The following is a 23573-nucleotide window of genomic DNA, read 5'->3' as shown; positions in this document are numbered from 1 at the left end:
AAGCATGCAAGTAGCATTTTTCATTGCCTTTTTTTTAAATTGAGTGTAGCAAGCACCTTAGGCTACCCAAGGTAAAAACCACTTGTTGACCATATGCATTATTATTAATCTTCTCCAAATAAGGTGCAAAACTAACCAAACAAGCGATGCCACATGTAAAGTGATAGTATAGATTAAACCTAGCACTCATCCAAAATGAGTTTTAATAGTGAGATGCTTGAATATTTTGGATTTTAATGACATGCTTTGAGAAAAACTATGGGCCACTATTGTGATGCATGTAGAAAGAATCCAAGAGGTGGATGCCAAGAAAACATAGAACTTTGAATTTGCAAGGGGGTTAGGTTGTGGGTGGACACAAGGCAACACACTTTACTCATTGTTCTAGTACTAGCATTACCACAAGCTATTCTATTATTAACACATTTTTTAAAAAATTTGCATTCATTTGCAAGCTTTACCATCCAACTTGGTGACTCTGATCTAGTACTAGTCTTCCTAAAGCACATGGGATTTTGTACTTCTTTGCCAACCAGTTTACTTGAGTTTTTCAAAGACTTAGAATTATGCCATAATATGGGATTGTATCTTGTGTTCTACCACCAAATTCCTTCTTGATGATTGAGGTATCTTCATTTGTTGTGCCTCTGATATCAACATTTTGTGTTATGTCGTATCAAAGCATCGTTCACAATTCTAAACCCTCAACTTACTCTGCTGCACTTGCATTGAACAGCAAATGTCCCCATGGGAAGACCCACATAACCTGACATACTTGTCCCTTGATAGCTAGCTTCTCTATGGGCTTTGGCATGCTTGTTTATAAAAAGTAACATCTCTACTACCTAATGGCTAGATAAATGTGCCTATAGAGTTAACCAAAGTACGGCTTGATGAATGTGCCTAGGGTTAACCAAACTTTGCTATTGCAATTTCGTTCTAGCATGCAAAGACATCTCATATATGAGATTCAGAGCACCTTCCATTGTCGGTGAGGAAAGAGAGGTGGTTTACAAACTCCATCCCAAATATGAGGTGATAGCCATGATGAATTTTATGTGTTCTATAAAAAGCTGTTTTGTGTTTAATGCTGGCCCCTCAAACAGAACTGCAAGCCTCTTAATTAATACACAGTTAACTTGGACTAGGGCCCAGAGCTGTTACCCATTTTGTGAGAAACACTTGCCATCTAGACTTTAAGGATGGCATATTGTACAGACAAAACCATGTGCTCTTTGCTTGCTTTTGTGATGCAAACTTTCTCATAGTACAACTCCATTGAACTCTGGCAGGCTTTATGAGGAAACATGAAGCTTCCAAGGAATCAGGAATTGAAGAAAAGGCCTTGGAAGTAGACAGAACAAGATGTACACCTTGTAAATAGGCTCAATACAAACAGTTACATTGCGGCCATTGTAAGTCTCTTTCCAATACGCGATGCTGTAAAGTCAATGTGAATTCTGATGCCTTGAACTGGTGTCCCTTCCTCTCCCAAATGGAACCCTTCTGTTCTCAAGAGGACGAAAACTGTTGGAAACAGCAACTTCATCAAGAGGTGCGTAACCCTGGCCATGACCAGTTGAAGATGCATGAGAGAGATCGTGTGGATATGCAGGTGGCTGCATTAAAGCATGTTCTGAGGCAGATTGATCAGTGTAGCTACCACCACGGGCTGCTTGATGAGATGAAGTAGAAACTTGGCTATAGTGGTGACCTCTTTGTCTGCTGGGATTGGAAAATGAAGAGTGACGTGAATAGACAGGTGGCTGATGTGACAAGGGAGAACCTGGAGGTACATAGGCAGGATGGAAACTTGAAGATTGGTGCTCTTGATGATAGCTACTACCTCCCACTGGAAAACTTGCTCTTTGCCTTTGGTGGTAGGCACTATAATCTGATTCGTAATACTGGTTGAAGGAGTTTCCATTTTGAGAGGAACCTTGAGAAGGATGACTTACTTGATGTACGGGGACTGTATGTGTAGGTGTGAAATAAAGGTTGCTCGCTCCAAACTCTACTGAAGCTGCTGGTTCATAATAGTCATGGTTGTACCCACCTGGACCATTATGACGAGCTGAACCATGCCTATCACCATGGTAGCTTGGAGGTGTTGCTAATATCCCACCTGTAGACCTGTGAGAAGCTACTTCAAGCTTTCCATTGCTACCAGAATGCATACTGCTGGTCAACATTCGATGTGCTGCATCATTCAATCGAGGACCTGATGTAGCTCCTGAAAATGAAGCTCTGCAAATAACACAGGTTTTCCATCATGTAAAGAGTGTGGAACTCTACCAAGAGAATCTAAATGTATGTGACAATGCTAGACCCAGATGGTACCTTTCTTGACCCCGTTGTTGTCTTCTACCATCATCTTCATGCCACAATGGCTGCAGCTTCACATCTTGCTCAGTGACAGTCTAAGATTGTTACCAACAACAGAAACCACATGAGATTACAGAAGGTTTATGATTACTTCAAAGGATCAAAACATAAAATCAGGGAGCACTCTACTATTGAAGGGCCCACCAAAAGGACTGATGACATCATTACATACATTGTGCATGTACATGTTAACGTGTGCCACATGGGAACTTGTGTGTATACAAGCATGAGAACGTGTACATGCAGGAACATGTCTGCATGTGCAAGCACAGAGAACGCCTTGTGCATGGAACATGTACATGTACATGTACATGCATGTGCATGCAATCGTGTACATACATATGCATTCGCATGTGATCACGCACAACACATGCCAAACACATGTACATACATGTGCATAAGCAATACATGATTATGTGCATACTTTTTCATGGGTGGCATAAACACTTCAGAAACAGATGTTGAAAACTATTCTAGACTGACCTTCTTTGGCAAATGAACTCCACTGGGAAGCCTTGTGATGTGGCTATGTAGAGGCGGTGGCTTGTATGTCATTGTCCTGATGAACCGTAAAAAATCCAGGTGAGATACAAACAATCTACAAAAAAACTCTAAATAGCTGCATGGAAACTTAGCCTAATGTTATGCCACAACGTACAACACTTGGTTGTTAAGAATGTTGGGCATCCCTTCCACAGGAGAAGTGAAGATGGCTGCACAAGCATCGCCATCACATAATCCCATAAATCCATTCATACCTCCGCTGCAAGGCCACCAAAAGTAAGCCCATTCTGTCATACTACGAAGATAAATAATATATTTCATGAGGTCATCACATAAAGGGTTTGTGAGGTGGCCACCTAGCTCCAGGGTCTAGCTTTTCTGTTGCTTTGGCTCGCTGCTGGCCTGTGAGGTGACCATAAGCATCATAGAAAGAGAATATGGATGGTGCAAGGGGGTGACTGCAGGTGAAGAAGAGCATCTCTGACATGTTGCTGTTTCTGCGAACCTCTGCAGCCTATGCCAAAATCTTGGATTAGCGTAGTCTTAAACCCTAAAACCTTCAGAAACCAATGCAGTTGCTTTATTCTATTACATTCCACACATGAATATGCCAGGTATGCTTTTACTCAAGTTTTTCACCTTTATCATGGAACCTTGAATGGAGAAAGATTTTGATAATGGGACTTACTGTTAGAGTGTATTCAACTTTCTTGATTTCAATAAGAAGGCGCGATTCATCAATGAAAGGAAGCTTTGCAACGCCCTGAAAAATTGACCAAGAACTCTTAGAATTAGCCAACCAATCCTTCCTACCAGTCTATACACAGCCATGTCAAAAATTTAATCCTCTAATCCTCTACCCTCATCTTGTGCCCAAGTTTCAGCTAGTTCACATCTGTAAGGGCCCCTTTCCTGAGCACAAAAAATGTTTGATCAGCCTAAATTCCTGGCACATTGGGCGGGGTCTATTGCATCCAGATGACTACTCCTGATGGATTTGTGAAGGTACAAAGGACTATAAGAGTCTATGTGACCAAGGTAATACATGACAATTGTATCTATCATGCATGCATGCATGTATGCATGTAAAAATGTACACGTGTGTGTATGTGTGCATGTATGTATGTATATGTATGTGTGCATGTGCATCTATGTGTGTGTGCTACGCCACAACATGAAAGAACTGAAAATTGATAAATTGAACCCCACACCCCCCCCCCCCCCCCCAAAAAAAAAAAAAAAACGAACATACACACATGCAGGTGTGTGCATGAAAGAAATAAAGTTATATTAACGGCCAATATGACCTATGAGACAAATACATAATTGAAAGACCATATCGGTCTTGAGTTAAATCCATGGTCCAAAAAAGAAAGCATACATGAAAACATCCTACTAATATACTAAAAAATCTGCAATGTCAACTATCAACTTTCAAGTACAATCACCTCTGCTAAAAATCACATATAATTGGTTTCTTTTTTAGTTTTGGCTTGGGTTTCTCTTTTAGTTTCCGAAAATTGAGAGAGAGAGAGAGAGAGAGAGAGAGAGAGAGAGAGAGCTTAAACTTTGGCCATTCTACGTCATAAGACATGATTCCAAGCATTGTGGCATCATCAGCAGCTCATGACACAGAGGAGGCTTGATGCATCAATTGTGTGATTTTGCCATCAATTGGGCAGATTAGCATCGATTAAGAGATGCCTTCTGAAACCAGACCACTTCAGCTAGTACCTGCAATGCCAGCTGAGTGCCGTGGTTATTAGGGCCCATTGATGTGCGCAGCCCTTGCTAGGAGCTGGCCACACATGAAAAATGGGCAGCATCGGTGCAGATTTGGCAGAGAATGAGCTATTTGCAGGCAGTTTACAGTCAACAGGTATCTTTTAGAAGTATTATATTTAGTATTTGAGATAAGAAAGGGACTAATTACTCGTTTTTGAGTAGGGGAGTCAGTGTGATGCAAAAAGGATTCAAGACTAAGGCTGCTTTCACAAATGTGACTATACCATTGTGAAAGAAAGGCTGAATCATTCCTTCGTAATTGGGACAAATGTGTGAAGGTTGGGGCATGTATATTTTACATGATATAGTTTTGGATGGGAAGTAAGTGGACCTTTGGCATATTTGGAATGCCAAACTCCACAAGCACTGAACGCCCTTCAAACATAAAAACTTTAACTAAACCAAGGAAAAGAATATGCAAAAAGAATAAAAGCACCAAGCCTTATTACTACCAATATGCCTAGGCAATGGGGTTCAGTGAATTTCTTTCTTGTAACATGAATTTATATGGTGATGGTACTTGGTGATCTCATGTTGTAATAGTACTGGGTACTCAGCTCTTTGTAAAATCCTCATTTATAAAGGATTTCCATTTGTTATTTCTTGCTTCTTTTCACAATGGCCATGGGAGCGGGTGCTTATTTTGATAAACAGGATAAGTTTGATGGTTCAGTGTATCATACATGGACCACGAAGATGCAAATGGCACTAATTGATCGAGATATGTGGGGCATTGTCAATGGCACATCAAGAAAACCAAGTGCATGGGATGATTCTTCTTTTGGTGACTTGATTGAGTTTCCCACACTCTCGCTTTATCGTGATTATGTTTCTGATGAGTGAGGGCATGGACTACACCAACACGGGTAGAGATCCTGAGGGGGAAACCAAATGGCAGAATTTAGACTCCAAGGCTCTATCTTACATTATACATGGTTTAGCTGACACTCAAATACACCAAGTGGCTAACTCAAAGTCTTCCAATGAGGCTTGGGTTAGACTTAAGGGATTATTTGGCAGCATCACGTCTTTTTCTTGGAAAGAAACTTTACAGGATGGACATGAGCAAAGATGACATGGTAGCTAATCATGTGAATCATATTAGATGTATGATCAACCAGTTAAGTGGTGCAGGTGTGGTCATATAAGAAGAGAAAGCAGTTTTTATCTACTTTCCTCTGTGCCACCACATTATGATCAAGTGGTAGGGGTCATTGAAAATCAAGCTAACTTAACACTTGTTTCAGTAGCAGCATCTCTTGTAATGGAAGAGGCAAGTTGTGGCATCCAAGGGCTCAAACAATGGAGAAGGTGTTGACAACCAAGTGTCTACGCCTTCTCAGCAAAAGAAACAAAGAAGAAGAAGAAATCCCCAAAGTCTTTCTATTACTGCAAGAAAAAGGGGCACTTGATGAACGATTGCTTTAAATGGAAGAAGGATGAAGAAAAGCTAAAGGGATCAATGAAGATAAAGCCAATCTGGTTTCTATTGACTCTGACTATGCCTTTTAGGATCTTTGTGATCCCAAATCTTTTGTATATATTTTATAGCCAGTGGGCAACTCTATTCACCTTGTGTGTGTACATTCTTACTTGATTAGAACACGCCCTGTGTCGTGGTTGCTAAATCAAGAGGGGGGATGTTAGAAATATTGCTTTATCAACCTTTGTGGTAGAACCTTAGTGGAGGGCAACATTATTCATCAAAGGTTAGCCTAAGGTACATATTTGGGGTGTAGAGAGAGCATACCCACATGGGGTTGGTCCTAGGTGGCATCCTAATGTTAGAGGTACATGTGGGGGAGTCTTAGGAGCTTTTATGAGAGGTCATGGGCTGGCAATGAGCTGGAATAGGCGCCTCCTTCATGCATGGATCTATATAGGAAACACTCTTATCCTAACAATTGAGGCTTGTACCCTCCGCAGTCAGTGCGGGGAGGTTCTGACCGCCGTGGGAAGCTTTCTTGAGGCTCTAGAGAGGTGGCACAGAAAACATAAACATAGCTATCTCACTTGGGTGATACAAAACTGTCCATGGAAGCTCATCATAGAAATACTAAGAACATAGAAACATGAGAGCAGCATCAGCTCTAAGTAGATGGTATACCACTCTCCAAAATATCAAGCATGGGGCTAATGAGTATGGCCGAGAGGTCTCCCTTAGCTATGTCATGTGGAAAGGTAGCTCGATGGTGGTGGATCATGTCCTAGATTTGGAGCTCATGAGGTGATCGTGGCCGACGGGGGGGGTGGGGGCACGTTGGAGTGTGGAGGCTTGGTCCGAGGTAGGTCCAGAGCAGCTTGTGGAGGGTCCACAAGATCCACTATATCGGTGTCCTCCACCTCCTGGGTTCGGAAGAAACTGGTGATGGTTGGCTACTGAGGGAGGGGGTGGGGTGGCTCGGGCTGAAGCTCTCTCAAGAAGGTGTCCATGTGTCTATGGAGCTCAAGCAAGAAGAGGCCTAGGCAACGCTGGTTCTGGAAGTCAATGATCTTGGAGAGTGGACCAAATCCCTCACGAAATAGACAGTAAAACCTCCCATGGATCTCATAGTATATTGGGCAATGGCATATGTAATGCTCCTCTGTCTCAACCTATGTATGACATAATCGACAGATCCTCTCCTCTCTGGGTCTTCATATGAGCCGGCTCTGAAGATGCGCTTAGCTCTACTTGTCTCCACTGACGCGGTGGGATGAAACCCGTATCTGGCCAATCGCAATCCACATGGCATGGGACATGTGAACACTCAAGTAGCCCGGCTGCCGGATGAATCCATCCTCAGTGAGTGTGAGGAAGTGATCTTTGTAGAAGTGCATCTTCGTGGGGAGCTCCGAAGGTGTGATCCATGTGCAATGGGTGTAGAGGCTGAGAAGTCTAACCGGATAACCCAATTGGTATCCTTGTGAGAGAGCCGGAGAAAAGCGGAGTCCAAATTGTACGAAAGGGGGGCTAGGCGGTCCATGCGGAGCCTATATACTGAGAACCAAGTGGAAACTAGTGCATACCAGTGGCCCTCAAGTGCTAGCTGTCTTGAGGACTCCAGGTCAAGTCTCGGGTACCTGTGGGGATCCATGCGATGGAGGTATGTGACTGTCTGGAAGAGTGCATCAACTACCATTGGGCTTGCAGCAAACTCTGCCTGGATAATCTAATGTGGGACTGATGGTTTGCTGTTGCAGATCATACGAGAGAACATCATGACTTGGGGCCTCTCAACTCGCTGCCAATCCTCATCGGATAAATCTGGCCCCCAGAAGGCTGCTCCATACATCAAGGCTTGTGTGATTAGGGTGTCAAAAAGCTAGCCCTTCGTCCTGGGGTCCTTGAAATGTGCTGGGAAGCACTGCCGCTCAAGTAAGCTCAAGGCTGCATACCCCGTGTCACTTTGGGATGTGTTGCGGGAAGAATGGTGAAGCGTGGGCTCCCGTTGAGTGCAGAAGTCCTGTAAGGCATCCAACTGTCTCTGAAGCCCCTCGGCTGAGTTTGAGAGGACAATGTCATCTGCATAAAGTAGTATGGGGATCAATATGCCTGCTAGTGTGGGGCCAGCCCTGCCTAATCCGTCAATGAAGCTCGAGATCTCATCAATGTAGAGGCCGAAAAGAGTGGGTGATAGAGGGCAGCCCTGTTTCACCCCAATAGTGCTGGTAATCTCTTGTGATGTACCTCCTGGGGCTCTCGCTCGTCCAGTGACAGACTCATAGAGGGTGATGATGCTCCAAACCATGTCAGATGGGACTCCTATCTCTTGTAGACGGTGTAGGAGCCAGGCTCGGGGTACAGTATCAAAAGCTTTACGGAAATCCACAAAGCAACAGTAAATCCTCTGATATCGTGCTCTACCCTCCTCGATGATGGCACGGAAGGTGAAGATGTGGTCAAGGGTAGAGTACCTCCTCCGAAAGCTAGACTATTCTGAGGCTCTGCATTCCTGGCTCTCTGCAAATGAACTGCGCTCCGCCTCTAGCACTAATCCATAGAGTTTGGCCAATGTGTGGCCAATCATGATTGTCCTGTAATTATTAGGATCAAGTGGATCTCCGGTTTTGAGGATGGGGGTGATGGTGTTGGTGGACCAAGAGGGTGGAAATCCTTCACAAAGGGCCCTATTGAACATGTAGGGTAATAGGGGCGCCAGGGTATCATCGGCATGCGAGATGTACTCGGCAGTGAGTCCCTCATGATCTTGGGCTCGCCCATTGCATAGTCCACGAATGGCCTTGAGGACCATGTCCTTTGTGAAGAAGGTGGAGGTGGTGGGACGGGGATCTGATGGTGGGGGTAGGGGTGGCTGGTGGGGGATATGATAGAGAGAGAGATATATATATTAAGCGTCTACTAAAGACCCAATGGGCCTATGAGACCAAAGTGATACAAAAATGTCCATGGCATATCTCATCATGGAATGGTAAATAAAATAGAAAGAAAACATAAACATAGCTATCTCACAGGAGTGATACAAAATTGTCCATGGAAACTCATCATGGAATACTAAGAACATAGAAACATGAGCGCAACATCAGCTCCGAGTAGATGGTATACCACTCTCCAAAATATCAAGCATGGGGCTAATGAGTATGGCCGAGAGGTCTCCCTCAGCTATGTCACGTGGAAAGGTAGCTCGATGGTGGTGGAGCATGTCCTGGATCTGGAGTTGATGAGGTGATCGTGGCCAACAGGGGGGGTCGGGGGCATCGGGCACGCTAGAGTGCAAAGGCTCGGTCCGAGGTAACTCCTCTCGGGCGAGGTAGGTCCAGAGCAGCTCGTGGAGGGTCCACAAGATCCACTATGATGGTGTCCTCCACCTCCTGGGTCCGGAAGAAACTAGTGATGGTTGGCTGGCGAGGGAGGGGGCGGGGTGGTTGGGGCTGAGGCTCTCTCAAGAAGGTGTCCCTGTGTTTGCGGAGCTCAAGCAGGAAGAGGCCTAGGCAACGCTGGTCCTGGAAGTCAATGATCTTGGAGAGTGGACTGAATCCCTCACGAAATAGATAGTGAAACCTCCCGTGGATCTCATAGTATACTGGGCAGCGGCATATGTAATGCTCCTCCGTCTCAAGGTCTGTGTGGCATAGTCGGTAGATCCTCTCCTCTCCGGGTCTCCGTATGAGCTTCCCGGCTCTAAAAATGCACTCAACTCTACCTGTCTCCACTTTGAGGCGGTGGGATGAAACCCGTATCTAGCCAATCGCAATCCGCATGGCATGGGACATGTGAACACTGTAAGTAGCTTGGTTGCTGGATGAATCCATCCTCAGTGAGTGTGAGGAAGTGATCTCTGGGGGAGCTCCGGAGGTGTGATCCATGTGCAATGTGTGTAGAGGCTGAGAAGATCTAACCGGATAACCCGATTGGTATCCTTGTGAGACAACCGGAGAAAAGGGGAGTCCAAACTATACTAAATGGGGGGTAGGCGGTCCATGCAGAGCCCATATACCGAGAACCAAGTGGAAACTAGCGCATACCATACTCCAGAGTGCCCCTCAAGTGCTAACTGTCTGGCGGACTCCAGGGCAAGCCTCGGGTACCTGTGGGGGTCCATGTGACTGATGCGATGGAGGTATGTGACTGTCTGGAAGGTGTGGGACTGATGGTTTGTTGCGGATCGTACGGGAGAACATTATGACCTGGGGCCTCTCAAGTCTCAACTCGCTGCCAATCCTCATCGGATAAATCTGGCCCCCAAAAGGCTGCTCCATACATCAAGGTTGGTGTGACGAGGGTGTCAAAAAGCCAGCTCTTCGTCTTGGGCTCCTGGAAATGTGCCTGGAAGCACTGCTGCTCAAGTAAGGGGTGCATGTGACATTCCCTCCTGCTCGGCTTGGTGGTAGATGCATGGCTTCCAAGTAGTCCACCAGTATCTATGGGTACTCTTGGAAAAAACAACTCCTCAAGCCAAACGGCTTCGTGAGTGCCTTAGTTCTTGAACATGGTGTAGAACTGTCTCAGTCTTCGACTTCGACTGGAACCATGTGGCATGCTTCCACTTGTGGAGGAGAATTGGAGGAGAATCTACTTGGACTCGATTACTTCCATCTCGTCGACCACTTCAGGCCCCTACTTATTTGCACTCTTGTGCAAAGATGGTTCAACATAAGGCTTCAACCATGAGACTGTTGGGTATTTCATAGCTCATATGTATGTGTGTTTTTATGTGTGTGAACACTCCCTATGAGTGTGTGTGTGAACCCACTCTTAGAGTGGTTAAATATCTACATATTATTTGGGTCGCAGTGATGTCATTCACATAAGCCTCTTAAGTTATAAATGTATTGTACTTGGTGAAGATTATATAACATTTCATCAATCAACTAATATTCATTGAGTTGTGCAAATTCTTAGTGTATCTAAGCATTCTCTCTGTCTTTCTCTCTATACTCACACTACAAGTATTTACTATACACCACTTTAGGTTAGATAGCTTCCACTAACCCTAAGTGCAATATTTGGTAGGGTTTCTGCAACTGCTTGCCATCAGTCGGTTGCATCATTTGCCCGCCATCAGGCGCCTTGCTGAGCTGTTAGTGGCTGTCCATCAACATAACCACCAGCTGCTCTTCTACACCTTCGCTCCGCTGCCGTCTACTATCGACTAGCTACAGTCTCCATCAGTAGAGTTGCTCATCTATGCCTTCAGCCTGTAAGCGCAACCTACAAAGATGCCCACATGCAGCACTGATGTCTAGGTCACCACCTTCACCTGCCAGGGGATCACCGCCGCTGCTCTCAATTTAGCCTCCATTCCTTTGTTGCCCTCGTAGAGACAGCACGCCTGGTGAGGTGTGTTGCTTGCTGCCTTCTGCTGACTGGTGAGCCTCTGTGCCCCTTTGTTCGGTGTAGTTCAGATCTACCACATGTGAGCTATGTGGCGCACCCAACACGAAAAGCAGCCAGCATCAGCCCACAATTATGCAGATTCAACATAGATTTGGGGATTTTCTAAAAAATCGGGTAAATTCTATAAAATTGAAGCCTCTACATGCATAAAATTTTTGGGGTTTTTTCAATTTTAGTCTTCTACATCAAAATTGAAGTATACAGCAACCCGGAGAATTGGGAGCTTTCCAAAATTGAGGTAAAATTAACCCAATTGAAGTTTCTACAATGATGAAAAGTTGAGGCTTTTCCAAATCTGGGAAAGAAACATCGAACTAAAAACCCAACATATTGCTTGCAAACAACATGGATATGATGAGAAGCAACACCATTCTTGAGAAGTTCTCCGAAGCCAACTTTCCTACATGGAAAACCATGATCAGATTATTGCTGATGCGTGATGAGGTTTGGAATGTGGTCAAAGGCTCGGAAGATAAGCCAAAAGATCCCCAGCAATACGGGCTTGGCAAGAGAAGAACGACACACATCGGCTTGGGACTAGCTAACAACCTCATCCATCATCTTGACCCGGACAAGCTAGGAAAAACTTGAGAACCTGTTCGGTAACAAGATCAATAATTCCAAAGTTTTTCTCAAGCAAAAGTTTTTTAACATGAGAATGAAAGAAGTTCAAACTCTGCAGGAGCATCTGAGCAACCTATAGGTTCAGTTCTTCAGCACGTCGCAGCCCTCAAAAGTCACAAGTTGATGACGACGATATGAAACTAGTCCTACCCAATATAGAAGAGATTCCAAAATATGCAAAGACTCTCACTGTTCTCAGGATGGCCAGTGAAATGTCATATCACGATATAGTCACCATCCTCATTGATGAGGATCGTTGTCTTAGAGGGCTTGTGGACACCAAAATTGAAGTAGCAAGGCCTTCATGTCAAAGATGAAAAGCAAGGGAAAACCAAGAAGAACCAAAAATGCACTTACTGCAAAAAGCTTGGACACTCAGAAGACAGATGCTTCAAGTGAATGGCCAAGGAGCAAGCTGAAGATCATGCAACTCTGGTAGCAGAAGAAGAAGACGAAGACGAAGATTTCACACAGACACCAGATAAGGCCCTCACAGTGATGAATAATCTTTCTTTTGATTAGGAAGATTACGACTCTAGGCTTTCTAAAGTATTCTTGTAAGAGTCAAGGATTCTCTGCCCGGGATGTTCCCCGAAATATGATAAATAATCTTGTGTGTGTTTTTTGTAAGCCTTAGTCTCCTTGTTTACAACATATCCCCACTTAGGTTTAGGGGGGATTACTTTGGGAAATTGATGTAGGCACAACCATGTGTGGTCCAGCTCTTATGTCAGGCCTGATAGGAGAGTTTTAGGTGTTGGCACACTGTGATCATCATCTCTCTCTCTCTCTCTCTCTCTCTCTCTCTCTCTCTCTCCCATAGGCCGAGTTCGGTCTTTTGGAAGACGTTAATAAAATCTTTCTTTCTTTCTTTCTTTCTCTCCCCCCCTCTCTCGTACACCTTGATCTTGCCATGGCGTTCTTCTTGCCACAGCCTCCATAGCCTCCACAGCTAGGAGTCTTCTGATCCAACATTGGTATCAGAGCTCAAAGTGGCTCTGCTTGTTTACTTGCTCCTGCTAGGAGCTATCGCTATGCACACATAGTACAGAGGGTCTCCTAGGGGCTATTGCCAAGCATTGAAGGGCAAGGGGCCTCGTCAACATTGACGGAAGGGGGTGCTGGACTACACCAGGTGAAAAGCCTGCATGCGTGCACCACACCCAGCCTGCACTGCTGTATCCCCTGAACGAGCTGCTGAATCAGACCTGCTCGTTCTGACCTACTTGCTGAACTCGCACCCTCACTTGCGGAGGCTGTTTCTCCTGTGCCATCATCTTCCTGCCAACACAACAACGCAAAGATTCTACAGTCATTCAGCACGCTCCTCTGCCAAGTCAACCCAATCCAGCTGTTGGCAGCCATTCAGCTCACCTGTACTTCTTCAAGCCAAAGAAGGTATGCCATGTGCGGTTTCGCAATGATTAAAACACTAAATGAGCTGAAACCCTCGTCAACCCCAAAATGTGTATTTTTCTATTTATTTTGTATGTTCCAAACTCTGAGATTTCATAAACCCTAGTCAATAGTAAGGGGGGGTGACAAAGATTAGTTGCTCTACTCTGCTTAGGTTTACTTGGGATTATGTACCACAACAATTATATCACATTCCTGATTAGCCCTGCCATGACTCAACACAAAATGAAAGAAAGAATTCTTTGTATCCTTTGTAATAATTATACTTTCTTCTATGTTTTTCATGTTTTCCTTTGAATTTAAGCAAGAAAATCCATTCATTTGGATAGATTCGTGCATAGGAGCTGGGTAATGGTGAGTGGCCATAGGTCATGGTGGGTCCACGCAATGGGCTAGAACATGGATAGTGCACACTTCCACCTAAATGACCTGTTTGGGCGCCTATGGCCGGAACTCAAGCATACCAGGGTCAAGCTCGCACACAGAAAAGATTGATGCCTGGGAGTGTGGGCTAGATCCGCCAGAACAGACAATTACAATCGATAAGATGGCATGACCAATTAAATTCTATGTTGAGTGATTGCTTGATTTTCATTTTACATAAGTTAGATGCATCAAATTGAAAAACCATTACTGTTTTGTGACAGAGCTTTCATTTGACTCCCATATTGGGGGTCCCTAAAATTTAGGATCGGGCCCTAAAAAATAGGGACCTCGGTTTGTCCTAAGAAGGCTAACCCTAAAAAATACAGATTTCCTAAAATTTAGGAATCACTTACTATATTTAGTAATTTTTGCATCCTAACTATGCTTGCTAAATTTGGAGGTTTCTAGAAGACTGGACAAGGTTACTAACTGTCACTTGAGCTCCAAGTGTTCTAGAAGAATGGACAAGTGTCCCAACACTTGTCACTTGAGTTTCCAAGTGTCCCTCCACTTGTCCCACCTTCTAACATGTGGCTGGACACTTGTCTTTTTCAGCCTTACTTTCCCTCTTAAGCCTTGAAGCTCTCTTGCCCTATAAATACAACCCTTTTCCTCTCATTCTACACACAACTCCCTTGCTGTAAATCAGTCCCTACTCACCCTAAAGCAGCCCACACCACTTGGGTACAACCCCTACCTCTCCATCAACGCTTCCACATGATGTAACTACTCCATCTTCCACCTTTTCCCATGCTGTCCATTATTGCGGCAAGTCTGTAAATGAGGTTTCAGCTCTCTTATTACTCCAATTTCAGCTTAATAAAGTCTCTTTCCCCTTCATCTTTGGATCAAGTATAAAGTTGCAACCATTGTACAGCTCTACATCAACAAGAAGGCTAATTACTCTCTCTCCCATTCGGGCTTCTCACTATCTATGTATTGTAAGAAAATGCATTTGCATACTTGCTTGTTTTTGTATGTTCATTACTTCTTTTTCACTCTCAGGTTGATTGTAATTGAACTCAATCCTAAAGTCCTTGGATTGAGTAGAAATAAATTCCCATCTTGAGGGGGTTGGCCATCTTCAACCCTCAATCTGGCTCCATCATATGTCTCTCAACTTTACTTCCAATATGTATGGCTATCTTTTTTTTTTTTTCGAGAAAAGATCCTTTCATTAGTTGAAAAAAACCCGCCCACTGGGCTACAAAAAAAACCTCTCTTGCTCATAAGAAGGTAGAGCAGAGATCCAATCAAGGCAGCTAGGGAGACTCTCCCTAGGTGCAAAGAGGGTACAAAGATCAATACAAAAAACTGAGAGCTATATCATACAATAGGAGGGGGGAAAAGCCAAACAGGTGGCCTGTAATGCCAGCGGGGGACTCCCGCGTGTAGCGTATAGAAGGGGCCGCTGCGCCAAGTGGTGTGGAAGGCCTGGCGCCGCAAGATCGCCGCATCCGAGTCGCCCCGGATGCGGTCATACTGTCCGCGCAGGGTGTGGATCAACTCCTGCCAAATCCCCCGAACAGTCTCTGCTAGTGGCTCCAGTCTCCCCTCAAAGGCCCTGAAACACCGGGCTCTCCAGGTGAACCAGATGGTGAGGCTGCTGAGGAGCTCCCATCGTAGATCCCTCTCCTGTGTCCAGACGGCGGACGAGAAGTCCGGTGAAGGAACAAGGCGAGGCTGGCCCCTAATGAATCTGATAGCCTGGCTGTCCTGCTCCGTCTCGTATCCTAGAGCAGGCCTTGACGATGTCGACCAAGCAGCGGCACCCCACGTATACATGCCCTCTGGAGAGAGGGGGACCAAAATGCGCAGCATCCTCAGCCAAATCTGCTGCGCCTGTGGACAGTCCCATAGGCAGTGTCTCTGTGTCTCCAAAGGGTGGCCGCATCGGCCACAGGCCGCCGGAAGACCACTGTAGACAAGCCAGGTGCCAACCGCAGAGCCCCTGTGGGCAACCATCGAGATCCTGCGTGCCTGTCGACTAGCCCAGAGCCTGTTGGTCCAAAAATCCTCCAGGAACTCCTGTGAGAGTCCCTGCCGCCGCCAATGCTCCGCTGCGGCTGGAGAGACCATCCTCCTCGCAGTCAGAATATGCCTCCCCAACCGAACAGTGTACTGGAAAAAGGTAATCTCTGTGGCCCCGGGGGACGCATAAGGATCATGCCACTCGTACTCGCCAGGGGCCCACTCAGAGTCCACATCTGCAGGGTCTGGATCGATATGCCACTTCCGAGAAGCGGCGGCCACTACCTGTATCCTCTGAAAGATGCACTCTGCAACCAAAGGCGACTCCGCCTCCACTCTCTGAAGTCTGCCCTCATCCTAGATCTCATAGTAGAGGCATCTACCATCCTCAGTGCAAGCTCTGACAGCAACCAGGATCTCCAACTGTGTAAAGGCTCCCATCCATCGTGGGGCCGCTGGCTCGAGAGGCATGAACCACTCAGTGAGTGCCTCCTGAATGTCATCCCGCATAATCAGCCCCCCTCTGAAGTGACTTAGCCTCTCCACCTGGACCTCCTCTGGGAGACTGCAAAAGGCCTGCCAGTCTCCAAAACTGCGTGCTGGGCCTGCCGCCGATGGTCCCCAGGCTAGACGAGGCCGAGAGCCCAGCATATGACCCTGCTCAGTGCGTACCGCGGGGCTCCATATGAGCGGCTGTCTGGCCCGCTCCTCATCACAAGTAGGAGGTCTCTGAGAAAGCCTCGGTCTCAGCAGCTCCCAAGCTCGCAGGATGCTCAAGGCAAATCTGTCCTCCCATCCTCTACTGAGGCCTGTCCTCCTCATCTCTATGAAGATCCATCGTATCTCTGGTGCCCAAGTGCCCCCTGCTGGAGGAGCCCTAGCCTGCAGTCGCTGAAAAAGAAGCTCCTTCCAAGGCTTAGTGCCTGGAAGCAGCCCCCGAACAATAAGCTTCCCCAATAAGGCTCTACTCTGATCAACTGGATCTATAATGCCCAAGCCTCCCTGGGCCAGTGGAAGAGTAATAACTGCCCAAGAAACCTTAGCCCGGGCTGGCTGACCGTCCCGCCCAGACCAAAGAAAGTTCCTGATCAGCCTCTGTACCTGGCTGATGCAAGAGCTCGAGAAGATCCAGCAAGACGTGATGTACCACATGGTCGCTAGAAGCACTTGATTTGTCACCACCACCCTCCCAGCCAAGGATAGCCGAGCTGTACTCCAATACAAAAGCTTCTTCCGAATACTCAGAAGAAGCGGGGCGATCTGCTGCTTAGGTGACAAATCAAGTCCAATCTGGCATCCCAAATACCGCACTGCTGTGCCAGGAGGAATCCATCTAAAACCTGGGTCTGGGCTCCATGCCGGAGTGGGAGCGCTACTGATCCAAAAGGCCACTGTCTTGCGCCAATTGATCAATGCTCCCGAAGCTGTCCCAAAAACCTGTAGTGACTGCTCTGCCCTCTGAAGATTGGCCTCGCCATGCAAAAATAGTCCCGTGTCATCAGCAAACTTAGAATCGAGCAGGTCCTCTCCCCGGACTCGGAGCTGGAGTCCTCTCAAACCAACCTCCTCTGCTGTCAGATACATACTCATGGCCTCAGCAAAGAAGAGAAAAAGAAACGGGGCGAGAGGGCATCCTTGACGGACTGATCTGATCAACTCAAAACTCGGCCCCCGTCCTCCTGCCATCAGCACCTAGCTACGGGCTGTGGAATATAGAGCCGCCACCCCTCGAATCCAGACTGGCTCAAAACCCAGGCGAAGCATAGTGCCCTCTAGGAAACCCCAATCGACTCTATCGTATGCCTTCTCAAAGTCGAGAAGCATAACGACGAGGTCCTCGCCGAGAAATCGAGCTTGGGCCGTCGCCTCCCAGAAGGTGAAAATGTTGTCAAGGATACTGCGCTCCTTGACGAATCCTATCTGGGTAGCATGTATCAACTCCCCAAGGAAGGGCTGGATCCTCAAACTCAAGGCCTTGGCCAAGACCTTGTAGACAGTATTGAGGATCGTAATAGGTCTCCACTGCCGAATATCAGCAAACAGTGCCTCCCCCTTGGGGATAAGAAAGATCAAGCACTCTGAAAAGCTCTGTGGCATCAACCCAATGTCCAAAACATACTGAAAGCCCCTGCGGAGGCCTCGCCCCAAAATGTCCCAATAACGCATAAAAAAGGCTAGCGTCAAACCGTCCTCCCCAGGGCAACTATGGCGCGGAAGGACCCTCAAAGCCTCAACCAGCTCATCCTTTGAAAGAGGCTCACCCAGAACTGTGCGCATACGATCTGTGACCGTCCTCTGTACATGGGTCCACACAGTCTGTCTGCAAGCATCACGTGCCTCCGTGGGTGGCTCCGCTGAGAGCAAGTCTCTATAGAACTCAGTGGCAATGGCTCTAATCTCCCCGGGCTTAGTGGCTAACGAGCCGTCCTGTCTCCTGAGCTGGCGTACACCTGCTCGAGCATGGTCCGGTAATCTCAAAGAACTCCCCAGTCACTCTATCACCAAGTTGCGTCCACTGTGAGGCCTGGCGATGATAGTAGAACTCATGTCTCTGCTCCTCTGCCTCTCTAACCTCCTGGCGTGCCTGGCTCAGCTGGGACGCCACCCACTCACATGTAGGCTGCTGCTCCTGAAGGCGCTGGAGCGAAGCAAGGCTACGCCTCAAGCGACGCTCTCGCTCTCGCTCTCGCTCTCGTGTCTCTCCCAGCCGTGTCAAGGCTATAGCGTGCAAAAAAGAGCTGAGCTCAATGAGTCCCTGGGCACACTGGCCTGCTGCATCCAGGTCAGAGCTTTGGCTATCATGCCATATCCTCTCAATGTCATCAGAAAGACTGGAATCTGTGAGTATCCTCTCTGGGATCCTCAAGTGCAAGCTGGTCTCCCTAGTCCCCTCCTCAAGTGTCAAAATAGCTGGCGCATGGTCGGAAAAAGAAGTGCCAGCGAGAATGCCAACGGAGCCCCCACGCTCCCCGAACCTGTCGCCCACATAGAAGCGATCAATCCGTGATAGATTAGTCCCTCCCTGCCGGCCATCCGACCGAGAGAAACTAAGACTGTCCTGAGAGCGAGAGAGAGCCTCATGCTGCCATGCATCAGTAATCCGCAGTGTCATGCAAAATCGCTCCCAAGCTGCAAGCTCCGTGCCGTGCACGGTAACATGACTGCCTCCCACCCTATTTGCCGGGTCCTCAAGCATGTTGAAGTCTCCTCTGACACACCAATGTGCGGCCTCGGGCAATGCATCTGTAACAAGGGTCCAGAACTCTGCTCTGGCACTAGCATGGTTAGGCGCATAGACATTGAGCACGCCAAAGAGCTCATCATGCATCCTCAGAATAACATACTGTGCTCTACCCGGCACAATGACCCCGCGATCCTCAATGGCCTGCCGCCATGCATCTGCAATGACCATACATACTCCTCCCTGCCCACCCAAGGGGCCAAACCCTGCAGACCAAAATGTGTCCCATCTGCCAGGCATCACGGAACCATATCTCCGAATCCTGCTCTCACTCAAATGGTGCTCCTGCATCATCAGAATATCAATACTGCCCCCAACCAGGCATCTCTGAAGCTCCTGCCTCAAGCATCCACGATAGTGTACATAGTGTGCGCCGCCAAGGCCCTGTACATTCCATGAGATGATCCTCATGGATGACCTGTTGAGGTGGAGGCTGTCTCAGCCATACGGCGGGCCTTCACAAGCGGCTTGGATGGAGAATAGTCCCCATCCGAGCGGCTACGAATCTGCCCACCCGGTGTGCTGCAAGAATCTCGGATCAGGCGCCAGTGGCTGTGTCCCATGGCGACTGCCTCCCGCTCAGAGAGAGCAACCTCGTGTATACATACATATCCAAGGTCGCGTGCTAGGTCTACCACTATGCGGACCACTAAGTGGCGAACCCCGGAGGCATCCGCACTCCCGGAATCAAAGAAGTGAGCTAGCTCCCAGAGTCGGCCTATCACGTCTGTCACCTCCAGATCGCTCACATGGTGAGAAAACTCAACTGCTTGAGTCTTCAGAATGCTAAGAGCGAGATCCAGAGTCCACTCCCGGTCACTAGTGCCGCAAAGCGGGAAGGAGAAGGCCATCGCTGAATCAAGTGCCTCCTCCCCTCGGCCCGGAGATATCACCACATGCACTTTGATGGGTGCTGGCTCATGGGGGCCCTCCGCTCCAAAAAGCCATGTGAAGGAGTAGTCAAAAGTCTCCGAGCGCTGTCGAGCATTGAGCCTACTCAGCTGACTGCGGATAGAAGATATCCGTGAAGCCCGAATCGGCATGGTAGGTCTCCTCTGCGGAGCTCGAGCAAGGTCGGTGCTTAGTGCCCGCCGGACAGCAGGTGAGCGCCAGGGTACTGCCAGGGCCTCCCGAGGAGCTGAGGCGAGCGGAGGGGGAGGGGGGGGGAGAAGAGGGTGGGGAAGGAGCCGTTGACAAAACCGGAGTGGGAACGGGAGGAGGCGAAGGCGGAAGCGAGGCGGGAGGGGGGGGTGGAGGTGAAGGAGGGGGTGCTGGCATCTCCAGATCCTCATGCTGCGCTGGGGTCTCCTCCTGGAGGGGAGCAAAACTGTTCCTCACTGGAACCCAGTGATGCTGAGACTGTGACTGCTGCTGCATCGGCCTCTGGGCTTGCTACTGTGGCTGTCTCCCTCTACGGCGCCCCTGTCCAGGCTGCCAATCTGAGGTCTCCGTGGGTTGAGCAGGTGTCCCGGAGGCTGCCTGCCGAGCCGCATCTGTGGGCGGGCCATCGTGGGCCTGCTGCTCTGGTGGAGGTCCGGGTCTCCTGCAAGGGCAAGCCTTGGCCAGGTGGCCGACCTGCCTGCATATAAAGCACTGGTTCGGGAGCCCCGAGAACTCCACTCTCTGATCAATCCATCCCCCCCCTATCCTAGGTAGCTGAATGACCTTCGGAAGGGAGGAGGAACCAAAACCCTGACTGAAGGCAGGCCAGCTGCTCTAGCCACCACTGAAGCTGCTGTGGGGTCAGTCTCAAGCACCGAGCCCACCAATGCCCCTATCCTAGAAAGGAGCGGAAGGTACTCGCGGCGGAGTCCAGGGAAGCAAACTGTGACATGAAATAGGCGCTCTCCCTGCTCGGCCGCTGCTGGGTCGAAGCCATGCTGCCAAGGTCTGAAGAAGGCCCGAGCACCCCTGATGTCCAGGGGACTCATGGCTAGGATCTGGGCCGCGCTCTGGGCCGTCTCGAACTCGATCTGGTAGTGTCCGCGGCCCAGTAGCTGAACGTCCAGGATCTTGCCCACATCTGCGAGAAGGCGGGCCTGGAGAAGATCCCGGATCTCACCTTTGCTGGGGCGAGTGCCGACTATACGGCAGATGGTGGAATGTGCTTGGAGGCGTTCCACCTCTGCGGGCGGCGAGTCTCGCTTCCTCTTCCGGCGAAAGAGAAAGCCTGATGGGGGTATCCTCAAGGGCGGGCCAGGGGGATGCGGAAGAGTCCCTCTGAGGTGGGGCGGGAGGAGCCTCCATCAGTGTCTGAAGCTGTGTCGAAGGCGAAGCGTAAACGGAAAAACCTGCAAGCACCGAGCTGCACAAACGGCGAATCGAGGAACGGCGGAGGAGGGGGAGAAAACAAAAGAGGGGAAAAAAGAAAAAGAGGGGAGGGGATTTCAAATACAGGTGGCAAGGGCCACCGGGGGGGGGGGGGGGGGGGGGTGCTAGCACGAAAGAGTATTGGCGGGGGGGCATAGGCGGCAGAAAAGCAGAGGCGGGGGGGCGCCAAAGAGCAGAGGCGGGTGATAGTCGAGGGCAGATAGGAGGCAGGGAAGGGGTGAGCGAACAAGCTGTAGCGTGGGGGGGGGGGGGGGGGGGGGAGCGGAAGCTTCAGCGAGCGAACAATCATAATCCTCATCCTATGTATTGCTATCTTATGCACATGTGTTGCAGCTAATTTCAGCATTGAGCTATTTGGACTTAGTTTTGTTATTCATCTATTTTAAGTGTGGAATAACCATCGAAAATAAATGAGCATATTAATTGTTAAGCATACCACGTTGTACGGGGCATTTACAAGCCCCCCTTCCACACCCACCAGAGCCTTGCCCCACTACATCTAGCTTTTTCACCATAGACACGGTGGAGAAAGCTATGAGAAGACTCTAGCATGGTCGCTCCTAGGATCACACCAGGATTAGAGGAGAGCACCTCTCCTATGCCTCCAAAACCCGCGCCCCACTTATACCTCACATGTTTAATAGAGCAGCTTTCCACACACCAAGTCCCTTCATACTATTGCCCCTTTACACAAGGCTAGGGATACCATGGATCCTAGCAATTACAATTACAGGACCATTATGATCGACCATATCATGGCCAAGCTTTATGGATCAATCCTTGAGGCAAAGCTCACTGGAAAGCTATGAGAAGACTCTAGCATGGTCGCTCCTAGGATCACACCAGGATTAGAGGAGAGCACCTCTCTTATGCCTCCAAAACCCGCGCCCCACTTATACCTCACATGTTTAATAGAGCAGCTTTCCACACACCAAGTCCCTTCATACTATTGCCCCTTTACACAAGGCTAGGGATACCATGGATCCTAGCAATTACAATTACAGGACCATTATGATCGACCATATCATGGCCAAGTTTATGGATCAATCCTTGAGGCAAAGCTCACTGGTTGGCAGAGAGGGAGGGCTTTGGGGCACTATGCGAAGCCAACTTTCGATAGAACTTCTCTACATTAGATCATATCTTCACTCTCAAGAGCCTCATTGAGTAGGCTAAGGCAGACGGTAGATGCCTTTATTGCTGCTTTGTGGATTTCTGCAAAGCCTTCGACACAATGCCACGTGACCCCTTGCTCTAGAGGTTGCAGTTACTTGGGGTTCCATCGGACATGATTTGGGGGATCTTTTCTTTATATGAGCTGGTAGTGGGGAGAGTTAGAAGCCCAGAGGGCCTTTTAGAGGAGATCACTAGCACCATTGGGGTGAAACAAGGATGCCCCCTATCCCCCACACTCTTTGGTATCTACATTGATGAGATCTCAGCCCTTATTGACCAGGCAAGTGGGAGAGGTGCATCTTTGGTAGGCACTCTCATTGCTATACTCCTCCAAGCTGATGACATAGTGCTTATCTAAGATTCTCACGCCGCACTACAACGTCATATGGATGCATTGCATGATTTTTGTACACAACGGGGGCTCTTAGTTAACCTTGGGAAAACCAAGGTGATGGTCTTTCACAATTCCTGCAAAGTGATAAAGGATACAATGATCACATAAAGTGGTAGTAGAGTGGAGGTGACTGGTTCTTATGTCTGCCTTGGGGGTAAGGAGATAGCAAAGGCAGAAGCATAAACAGTAAACATATGAGAGAGTTGGACAAGATCACCTTTTATAAAGGCAGTAAAGCTTTACAATGGCAATGGCCAACAACTGAGTGTTGAACTATGTGCGAGGGAAGTGGATGAATGAGTGAATAATGGAGAACTCCTTATATAGTGGAGTAGAGACCTCACTGACCGCCTCTAGGGCTGGCCGACTGGCCCTGGACAAATAATTAGGAGAAAATCCAATAAAATCCCAGATACATAGTAAAGCCCCAAAACATTGAGATGCACAATTCTAACACCCCCAACACCGCGAATACTGGAATC

At 48.1% G+C, this 23573-nt stretch overlaps 1 protein-coding gene across 2 annotated transcripts in view; it reads right to left on the bottom strand.

Annotated features, from left to right (window-relative positions):
- Positions 1–940: 940 nt before the first annotated feature.
- LOC147618533 (5'-3' exoribonuclease 3-like) overlaps positions 941–23573 on the bottom strand; it is a 107677-nt gene continuing 85044 nt past the window's right edge. For both annotated transcript variants that reach the window (XM_086774990.1, XM_086774991.1), the window contains exons 18-23: positions 3578–3652; positions 3246–3403; positions 3044–3148; positions 2869–2944; positions 2341–2420; positions 941–2247 (exon numbers count right to left, since the gene is read on the bottom strand). In XM_086774990.1, the coding sequence (XP_086631116.1) occupies positions 1449–2247; positions 2341–2420; positions 2869–2944; positions 3044–3148; positions 3246–3403; positions 3578–3652 (1293 nt within the window). In that variant the 3' untranslated portion in view covers positions 941–1448. The remainder of the gene's footprint in view (positions 2248–2340; positions 2421–2868; positions 2945–3043; positions 3149–3245; positions 3404–3577; positions 3653–23573) is intronic.

This window comes from Cibotium barometz, chromosome 35 (assembly GCF_041138505.1).
Source record: "Cibotium barometz isolate CiBa-2024 chromosome 35, ASM4113850v1, whole genome shotgun sequence".
In the NCBI taxonomy this organism is placed as follows: Eukaryota; Viridiplantae; Streptophyta; class Polypodiopsida; order Cyatheales; family Cibotiaceae; genus Cibotium; species Cibotium barometz.
The sequence above is the reverse complement of the archived record's forward strand: the minus strand, read 5'-3'. Positions and strand labels throughout refer to the sequence as shown.